This window comes from Octopus bimaculoides, chromosome 8, assembly GCF_046866305.1.
Source record: "Octopus bimaculoides isolate indiv1 chromosome 8, ASM4686630v1, whole genome shotgun sequence".
In the NCBI taxonomy this organism is placed as follows: domain Eukaryota; kingdom Metazoa; phylum Mollusca; class Cephalopoda; order Octopoda; family Octopodidae; genus Octopus; species Octopus bimaculoides.
The window spans coordinates 42,138,071-42,148,848 of NC_142935.1; the positions used below are offsets into that span (position 1 = coordinate 42,138,071).

The window sequence follows — 10,778 nt, forward strand, 5'->3', positions numbered from 1 at the left end:
ATTTATAGAACATCCAATATATATAAATTTAGCCGCTTCAGTCAAAATTGTACATTTATAAACTACGGTTTGAATTAAACGTCGACCCAATGACGGACAATGGGATTTAACTCTACAATCACAACCGGGATCATTACTACTATTAATATTATTGATATTCCTATCACTGTTATTATTATTATCAATATTTTTTATTATTATTACTACTACTATAATTATTATCGGCATTATTATTACTATTATTATTTATACTTCCCTTAACTATAGTATCATTTAAATTCATCTCAGCATCATCAGGTACTATGTCAGTAATCCCTGTGCTATCATATAGATGGGTGTCTTGGTTTAGATCATACATATTAGATGTTTAAGTTCTGTTGTTCCTAATTCTTATATTTCCATTACTGTTATCGTCATTATAGGGGTTCAAACCAGTATTGACAATACTAATGTTATTATAATTAATTCCTCTTCTTTCTATTTAACCTGGCTATGATGGTACCTATATTGGGGAGGGTAGAATACGAGATTCTGATTGTCTTACGGGAAAGTATTCCATTATATCTATGGGATGCCGGGAAGCTTTTATTTAAAATTGCCATAATTTCCAATATATGCATATTAAGTATAGTTGTAATGATTTTATGAAAGTAAGTCTCCCTTGACTAAATCTTATACCCTCCGCAAAATCCCAAATTTCACTGAATTTGCTTTGCGGGAGCAACTGTTTTATCGAAAGCGTATATTGTTGTTAGATGCTCGAAATACGAGACTGGAAAAACAGCCAACAACTGATGAAGGGTCGTTCTTTGTGTTGTTTGTTTTGATTCCGATTTGTGTCTTTCGTTATTCGACAGAATAGTTCATGTACTCGTGTTTCGTAAATTTATTGTGCTGTACACGTTTCGTGACGTCCTATGCCCACATATGCATATATATATATATAGGTATAGTTGAAAGTATGTACATATACGTATGTATATATGCATATATATATATATATATATGCATATATATATATATATATATATATATATATATATATATATATATATATATATATATATATATATATATATATATATATATATATATATATATTATATATATATGAGGACAAATTCCGCCGAGTATACTTTATCTTTCATCCTTTCGGGGTCGATAGATTTGTCATTTATTTGTTTTTTTTCTCTCCTTTACTCCTTTTCTTCCTATAGGCTACCTTTGACGTTATATGCTCTAACGCTTTCTTGTAACAAATTTAATAGCGTTCAGTTAATTACCATATATATATCCAGCATTTTCTGTTAAAATGTCTTATTGACGAGTTTCATTTCTTCACTTCCCTGAAGAGTTTACATTGTTTTACGTCATTTTATTCCTGTGGAATAATACCATTGGTATCTTTGAAATATGTGTCGGAAGTAAATGAATTTGAATAACACCTGCGTTTAACTCCATTTATACACACACACACACACACACACACACACACACACACACACACACACATATAATATATATATATATTACATTTTTTACCTTTATTTGAGCAACCAATAAAGTGGAAATAATTCTATGAACAGATGCGAAACATGCATAATAGGAATAAAATTATCATGTACAATTTATTCAGCGACTACAAAATTGTTAAGAAAGCATATATATTATGTTAGTAAACATATATTTACTAACATTATTTTTAAATATATCTATATGTCATATGAAATTATATTTGTTTAAAATTTAGAAATGGGATCGTGTAAACTGTCGAATCAATTAAATGAAAGTCTCCTCTATATTTAGGTCACATCGTATAGAATTAATTAGTGGTGTTTTATGTAGCATACGTAAGGTTTGGTCGAATGCGCATCGCAACATTTCCGAAAGTCTTTATGATATACCACGACACCACAACATCCATATATCGCGGGATTGTAAAATAGTTTTCCACAACATTTTTGTGTTCCAATGCTATATAATTTATTTCCACAACAAATCTGAGTCGCAGTTTCGAATTTTACCGCTGCAGCACAACATCCATGTGTTGCCTTTGAATATATTTGTGTTCCACAACAACCTTGAGTTGCAGTTTCGAATTTTACCGCTGCAGCACAACATCCATGTGTTGCTTTAGAATATATATCTGTTCCACAACAACCTTGAGTTGCAGTTTCGAATTTTACCGCTGCAGCACAACATCCATGTGTTGCTTTAGAATATATATCTGTTCCACAACAACCTTGAGTTGCAGTTTCGAATTTTACCGCTGCAGCACAACATCCATGTGTTGCTTTAGAATATATATCTGTTCCACAACAATCTTGAGTTGCAGGGTTAAATATTTGTCCTCGACAACATCCTTGCGTTGGAACGGTGTGTACTTGTGTTTCACAACATTTTCTTGTTGCAGTGCTATATAATTTATTTCCACAACAAATCTGAGTCGCAGTTTCGAATTTTACCGCTGCAGCACAACATCCATGTGTTGCCTTTGAATATATTTGTGTTCCACAACAACCTTGAGTTGCAGTTTCGAATTTTACCGCTGCAGCACAACATCCATGTGTTGCCTTTGAATATATTTGTGTTCCACAACAACCTTGAGTTGCAGTTTCGAATTTTACCGCTGCAGCACAACATCCATGTGTTGCTTTAGAATATATATCTGTTCCACAACAACCTTGAGTTGCAGTGGTAAATATTTGTCCTCGACAACATCCTTGCGTTGCAACGGTGTATACTTGTGTTTCACAACATCCTTGAGTCGAAGTATCCACAGCATTTGTTCCGCAACAGACATCAGCAGCTGTACGTTTCGTATGAACAATATTTCTGCAGCATATCTGTGTACTGGTACTCATACCAACATCTCCACAACAAGTGTTAACTGTACTTGACTTTGCAATGACATTATTATTGCAACAAATTTGAGTTACTGGATTGAAGGAACCTTTTCCGCAGCACATCGTCGAAGAAGCACTTCTGGAAACAAGCACGTTTTGACAACACAGATGTTTACTTGCAGTAAAGGGAACGCCATTGCAGGTGGGGGCTGGAAGCCAATTTGGTAACATCGGAAACATCGGAGGCAACGGCATCGGCCACGGCATCGGCCACGGCATCGGCCTCGGCAAAGGCCATGGTCTCGGCCACGGTAAATGAAATGACTCTACACCTAAAAGTAAAAAAAAAAAAAGGGATTGAAATTGAATGAAGCAGAGTGTATTAGAAATAATTTCTATCCGGCGATGCCGGGCTCTGAGTGTGTGTGTAGCGGCGGGGGGGGGGGGTATTTGTGTTTGTGTTTGTGTGTGTGTGTGTGTGTGTGTGTGTGTGGCTTATATTGCAAGAATGTTTTAGCAGCTTAAAAATTAATTCATTTAGAATTAAATTTGGGAAATTTGGGTAATGTTAGCCTATCATCAGACAGTGAGGCATTAACAGATTGTTACCATGACAACTGCACAATGAGTCGTGTTTCACCCGGATGTGTTGTTTCTTCACACCATGAAGTTTGCTTCACCCGCGTGATTTGTTTTAATAAAAGTTATATTTATCAATAAAGATTTTATTATAGATATTTTTCGTCCATTGTCTTAATATTTTACATAATTTTCGTATATAGCAAAAGTTGTTTGTGATATTTGTACACTTTCTTTGCGTTGTGGAGGAGAATGGAATATGTGATACGGATTTGACATTATTTTTGAATTATGCATGCAAAAATAGATAGGATACAAGTATTCTTTTTCTTGGGAGAAATTCTTTGTTGACCAGTGTTATTCTTTTCGTAGTTTACAAATCCGCTCATGAAAACTTTACTAAATTTTGAAGTTTTGAAAATAGACACCCCCTTTTCACACACACACGCACATGCACTTATATATTAATGAAGTACACAAATACATGACAGGTATACATAATACTGAAATACGCATAAAGTGAGCACATGTGGATAAAATATTAATATTACACATTAAAAGCTAATAATAAAATTATACAATAAATGAAGAGACAAAAGAAACAGTAATTTCTGTTTATTTGGATACCTTCAATGAACAAGTCAGACACTAAACTATAAATTTCACATGTTACAACCTTAAAGTTGACGCCACTCCGCTAAACGCAAATCATTTCTGCTTCACTCTTGGCTAAAAACACAACTTTTTAGTTTTTAAACCTCTGTAACATTTTCCTCAATTTTTTTTCTCCACAACATGATACCTTCACAGCGGAAACTTTGTTATTATAGCCGATTTTCAAATTCTTTACTGTCTTTTACAAAATGCATATTTTGCGAATGAAAAAAAAACTAGATCCACTTGAAAGGATAATGTGTGTGAATGTGTATATGTACGTGCGTGTGATTGCGTGTATACGCCCGAGCGACAGCTTATATGCTTGTTCGTGTATTTGTGGGTGTGGGTGCACTAGCCATCCTGGACTGCTGAAGATTTCTTGGTTTAGTGCTTAATGCTTTATGTAGAGAGGTTGAAGCGGAGGAAGGTAATGTGTATGCGTGAGAGAATGTAACGGTGAATATATAGTACGATGCAAGAAAAAACCATAGAGTGTATAAAGTTTAAAATGACGAAAGGAATAGTATGAGGAAATTTATTTAACGATTGTTAAGAAATTTGTGTATGGGAGAGTGTGTGCGCGCATGTTAGCGAAAGCGGGCATGTGTCTAAGGCTGTGTGCGCAAACCCGTTTGAGTAATTGTACGTATGCTCCGGCGCTTGTTGGTGTGGTGTGTATACTAACCATCCGTGACCTCTTTAAGGTTTCAGCATTTTGTTCTCGGTTTAGAATATAGTTTATTACGTGGGGGAGAGAAAAAGCTGGTAGGTGTGTGTGTGAGCATGTGTGTGTATGTGTGTGTATGTGTGCTTGTGTCTGCGGCTGCGTGTATGCGTATGTGAGGGCGTGTGTTAGTGTTTGCGCGCGCAGTGTATGCCGTGATGCGTGTGCTGTCGCATAATTTCAGTGTGTGTATGTTCGTATGCGGAAGAACACATGTCAGTTTTCTTATTTGAATGTATTACAGCACGTGTGAGTATCTGGTAGGATTTCAATAGGCAGATCTCTGTATATTTTTATTTGTGCGTTCTTTTGTGTATGTGTGCGTGCTTCTCCTTACGTCTTTGTGTGTGTGTGCTTCTCCTTACGTCTGTGTGCGTGTGTGTGTGTGTGTGTGTGTGCGAATGAACGGGTCTTTTCTCATAAGAATGTATTCCAGCACGTGTGTACACGTATCGGACAGTTTTTTGAATAGGCAAGTATCTGAGTGAATACAAACAAACACGGGAACTCAAGAATTCACGATCATGCATGCACCCACACGAATACCTACTGCTCTTACGAGTATACACACACATATTACATGCTCAGGTACACAAGCACACATGCACGCCCAACGACAAGCATACACACAAATATTTGCCGATTGAAAAAAAGAAAATAAGCTAGAGAAACGCACACGCACGTGCTGCAATACACTCAGATAAGAAAATACTCACACGTTCATGCACACATACACATACGAACATAGATACTCACTCACAGAACTGATTCAACCACACGAACACGCACACTGGACAACACACTTCGTGCGCGAGCACAAAGACACTCACGAACACTATAACACACACATGTACTCGCTCACACAGGAACTTACACACACGCTCGTAGACACTCATGCTTACACACACACATGCACCTACCCACATTTCACCTTCCCCTTTCCACACGAAGAACTACACCGAAAACCAATAAATGCAAAGCAGACATGAGACTGATAAGGAACACAACAGACAAAAGCCGAAACCATAAAGAGGTCATGGGATGGTTATTACACGCACCTCCACAAGCGCAGAAACTTAGGTACAATCATCCACATATGTGTGTGAACACAACCACGCACACACGCAAGCGCTTGGGCAATGCACGTACACATACACACACATACACAAACACTCACACACACACAAACCTTGCATTTACCCTCATCCTAAACACATCGCATAAGCAAACATATTTATACATACAAGCATACGCATACACGGACAGGAGACCAATTCTTAGGCGGAGATCAGACATTAGGGTGAGAGAAAAAGTTACAAAGTCGCAGAAAATGTCGTGAACAGAGAAAAAAGTAGTTTGACTAACAAACTACCGATTGATTGCTTAACCAGCACATTAAACAAACGATCATTTAATCAGTTGGTTAGATATTTAACCGATCAACTAATGATAAAGGGGCGGAATTGAACCTGAGCGTGAATTATTAATGTAAGGGCATTCTCAAAACACATCAATGTGTGTGTGTGTGTGTGTGTGTGTGTGTGTGTGTGTGTGTGTGTGTGTGTGTGTGTGTGTGTGCGTGTGTGCTCGAGTTCATGCGTGTATAAATACATACGCGCACACGAGTGATGGCTGAAGAAGTCAGACACTGACTAAGATACAGTCTTGAATTGTGACCAGATGAAGAACCAGTTCAATGCCATAGCATCCATGAAAACCAAGGAATTGTGTGCTGGAACATTGTCCAGGTGAATCAGGGCCACCTTCGTGATTTTTCTTGTGTCATTGGTCTTAGTACCAAAGATAGTACTGTCCATTGATGCTGTGGCCCTTTTGAAGTTAGTTAAAACCCAATGCCGTTTGCATCCTCAAACCTGAGATCATCAGCTTCACTGTATCTAAAACAACGTTAGCCTTCTTTGGAGCCCGTGAGGAAGGGTGTCTCCGATGCATGGTTTGTTATTTTGTGTCTGCGTCAAGGATATAACTCCAGCACCCATTCTGAGTTAGGAAACTATCACGAAACCAACTAAATCTGCCTCAAACAGAATCGGTTTTTCCTGTGATGTGATCAGCGGTGTGCGTTTTTTTTTTCTTTTTCCTTTTTTATCAGTTGCCAGAGGACGTGGAAACTATCGAACAGAAACGTTCATCATGCAGAATATTCTCAAACCTTTCATAGGATATGCTAATAGCACTGTCTCCTTCATTTTTAATCAATTGCCAGCCATCCATGACCATGTAGTGAACACCATCAATGTTTTCTTCGGAGTTCGCAGTTGCAAGATTATCTGATTTTGGAGTTATAATGTATGCACAGCACAAGAGACATCGCCCACACAATAAACTTCAAATTCGCTCTCCGTATCTACTGGGAGCGCACGAAAAGTGCATTGTCAAAAGATTGACTCACACTTGCTACATCTAAAAAAATATTGAATGAACCCTTTTCTTGGAGTGTGATATATTGTTTGCATTCCGTTTTCATTGTTGTGATTGCACCCGATTTTCATCATCATATTGTTACATATTACACTTCCTTTCATTTATTATTTTGTACTTCTAAGGCTTTTGGTATGTTTTGCACTGCAGATAAAACTTTTCTTTCGTCTTTCGTTATTCCCATAATTTCACAACTGCCAAGGGAGTCAGTAGCGTAACCGTCATGCCTACATGCATTGTCTCAGGGCTAAACATAAAAGCCCGGAAGGGATACAGCAGGCAAACAAGACTCATGCGCAAAACACAACAGCCCTTAGAGACATATAAGAAGCCCGAGTGACAGGATTGACCCACATTTTCCCTTTGGGCAGTCAGCTCGCCACCTGCCAAACTGCTAGGACTGCTAGCTCTCTTTGATTCAGCATTCTGCGCGTGGCTTCGCAATGCCTGTCTCACAGTAGGTACCATCTGATAATGTATTCACATACACTGTCATTGTAAGCTCTACATACCAGAATATCGTAGGACTTTGCAATAAGTCATCGTCACTAAATATTTGTATTGCGTGATTTATTTGCTTGCTCCCCGCAATAAGATATTCGTGAACAATACACTCACACCTGTCTTGATTCCCTAATATTTAACCATCACAAATATACTTCTCAAACTACTAAAAGCACTTCAGATAACACAGTTGCTAAAAGACTACACACTTTTCACCTAAGATATCAACTATGGTAATTTTGAAGACGCAGAAGACTTAAGGAGGTATCATGCAAGGCTATATTCTATGCTACAATATTGATTACTACATTTGCACAAGTCTACACTTGTTGATGCAAGATTAAAGATCAAAACTATCCTACTTATTGATTCGTGTTTTTTATCGATCGGACAAGGATAAAATGCAAACCTAAACCCTGTAATCTTTGCACTCCACACCATAGGAATAAATTCTTCAAGGATGATATATCTGGAAATAACACTTTCCCCAAAAACATTTAACGAAGGAGCAATTTTACGATGGAGAAAAGCATAATATATTAATGGAATGCATGTTTTAGATCCATTGAAGATAGAAAAGAAAAGAGAAATATAAATGTTATTTAGTTTTGTCTTACCTTGTACTAAGAGCAGCAGAACGGAGATGATTAGAGATTTTAGCATCTTGGCAGATTGTTACAGAAGTCAAACTGTCAATGGCAAAAATTATTGCTCCTATTTATACATTTGTTGAAAAAGTCATCATTGTAAAAATGTAAATTTAAAACGTGTTACATTTCATTCAGCACATTTGAACTTTATTTTTTCCCATTGTCATTTCCCAATCCCAATGGGATTTTCTCATTCAAATATGAAAAACAAAATAAGAAAGACAAATGATTAACGCTATTAATATAGAAATAATTTGAAAAATTCACACATACCGAAGAATCTTTTATATCATTCCTTTCTGTATTAACAAAACATTTAAATGTTAGATACTAATATCACGTTCCTTAGCATCTGATAGCTGTACGAACGTCTTTGCTTGGAAACAAAAAAGGAGTGTACACTAATTAAAATGTAAAAAACAAAATGGGGCAAATATCTAAAGATCTGAGATGGAATTATGTATAGGTAAAACGGCGTTTACTTATCTTTTAAACACTGAATAGTTATACGATGTGTTAGTACTAGCTCTCAATGTAAACAAACATTGAGTGTTATATAGTGAAAGATTATATGGAATAATCCACAAAATTGCTGAATTACCTCATGCATATTGCCCAACGTTGTGCAACTAAAATTTCCATGTGATGAATCATGTATATAGTTCGACTGAGGTAGATTGCACCTTCATCTTATTGACAAGCGAAGTGCTTAGGTTATTAATTTTTGTTCACATGCTGATATGATTGTATGGAACACTTAAGGCTGCTATTAGGAAATTTCTAAATATTAATGAAAATCATAATCGTTTACTTGTTTATTTGACGTATTTCATGCAATCTACACCATTAAAAAATTGTTCTTGTTAATTGCGGCCAGGGTGGAGTTTGTGTGTTAGTGAGAGCTGAGTTCGCATTAAAGTCGGAAAGTTTCAGCTGCGTAGTTCGTCTGGAATATTGATTGTTGGTTTGTGAAGAGATTGTTGGATCGTTACGTTGTTATTACGGCTTCATCGTTATCTTATTTACTGTTACAACACTTGTACAGTGTATTTAAACTATGCATCACAATATTATGGCGCTACCACGACATAGGAAACGGAAGATATAACATCTGGCGATGAGGGCTTCGAAGCTCACGTAGGTTATTTAACATTTTGTTCGTGATACAACTTGTTAAATGCCGGAAGACTTGTTAGCTTCTATAATACAGTTGCAAGAACAGCAAGAACAGCAACAGGAGTTGCAGGTGAACCTGGTACAGCAACAACTATTGAAGTTATACGCAAAGAAGTCCGAAAATGGGTTAAGTTCGTTTTCGCCAGACGGTGTTTCGAACTCCATAATAGAATTCGCATATAACCCGGAGAAGGTTATAACTTTTGCAGCGTACTACCGAAAGTATCAGGATATTTTTAAGTAAGATTGCAAAACATTGTCGGACGAAGAAAAAGTAAGATTATTATTACGTAAATTAGTTCCGTTTGAGCATGAACGATACTGTAATTTCATATTGCCCTTTCACTCTAGTGAAATTTGTTTTCAGGAAACAATCAAATTACAATCTAACATGTTCGGTGATAAAACTTCTCTATTTAGCACTCGAATGGAGTGTTGGAATTTAAAACGTGGATGACGTCTTTATGATGTATATAGGAACAGACAACAGCATGTGTGAAAGTTTTAAACTTGAAAAACGTATTCATGTGATTATTAAGTGCCTCATTTTTGTACAAGGTCTTACTGTTAAAAAAAATACAGAAACACGGGCAATAATTCTTTCAAAACTTGATCAAGCGAACCAATATTTAACCCTGTAGACTGTAGGTTGTAACCTGAAACACGACGTAAACAAATTCAGAAAAGGATTTCGCGAAAACATGGGTATGTCGACTGAGAACGTATAACCAGAGGAGATTGCTAAATTCTAATCCATGTTGCGGGTGTGGATGCCTACATTTCATACATATATATATACATCTATACACACACACAATGCCAGTCTCCCAGCTTAGGTATCTGCATGATCCATGTACCAATGTCGGTTTTGAGGGGAAGAGCATGTTACTTACAGGATATTCATTTTTCTACCATGTTGAACAAAAGGGCAGCCACCACCTCTACAGGGTCCACTTCTGGTGGCATTTCTGCCATCTTGACTCGTGATGTTCTGCGGCTTAAGTAAGTTGGCAGAAGTACCACCTCTTTCGTTTTAAGGGGATACACCGAGTGACCGCGGGTCACCTCTTCCCCTGAGAAACAGACCTCTACAGCACCATATGCCCGTACCCTGGCGTACAGCCTAGGACTTATCCGCAAACAATGTTTGGATACTGCATTTAACGTCTACTTTCTAAACATCATTTCTTTAGTTCTTAA

General features: G+C 37.0%; 1 protein-coding gene across 1 annotated transcript; it reads right to left on the reverse strand.

Annotated features, from left to right (window-relative positions):
* Positions 1-1,582: 1,582 nt before the first annotated feature.
* Positions 1,583-8,507, reverse strand: LOC149134369 (uncharacterized). Its single transcript, XM_089356377.1, has 2 exons — positions 8,370-8,507; positions 1,583-3,178 (listed from the first exon to the last, which is right to left on the reverse strand). The coding sequence occupies exons 1-2, from the start codon at positions 8,413-8,415 to the stop codon at positions 1,827-1,829; spliced, it is 1,398 nt and encodes a 465-aa protein (XP_089212503.1). The 5' UTR covers positions 8,416-8,507; the 3' UTR covers positions 1,583-1,826.
* Positions 8,508-10,778: the final 2,271 nt, after the last annotated feature.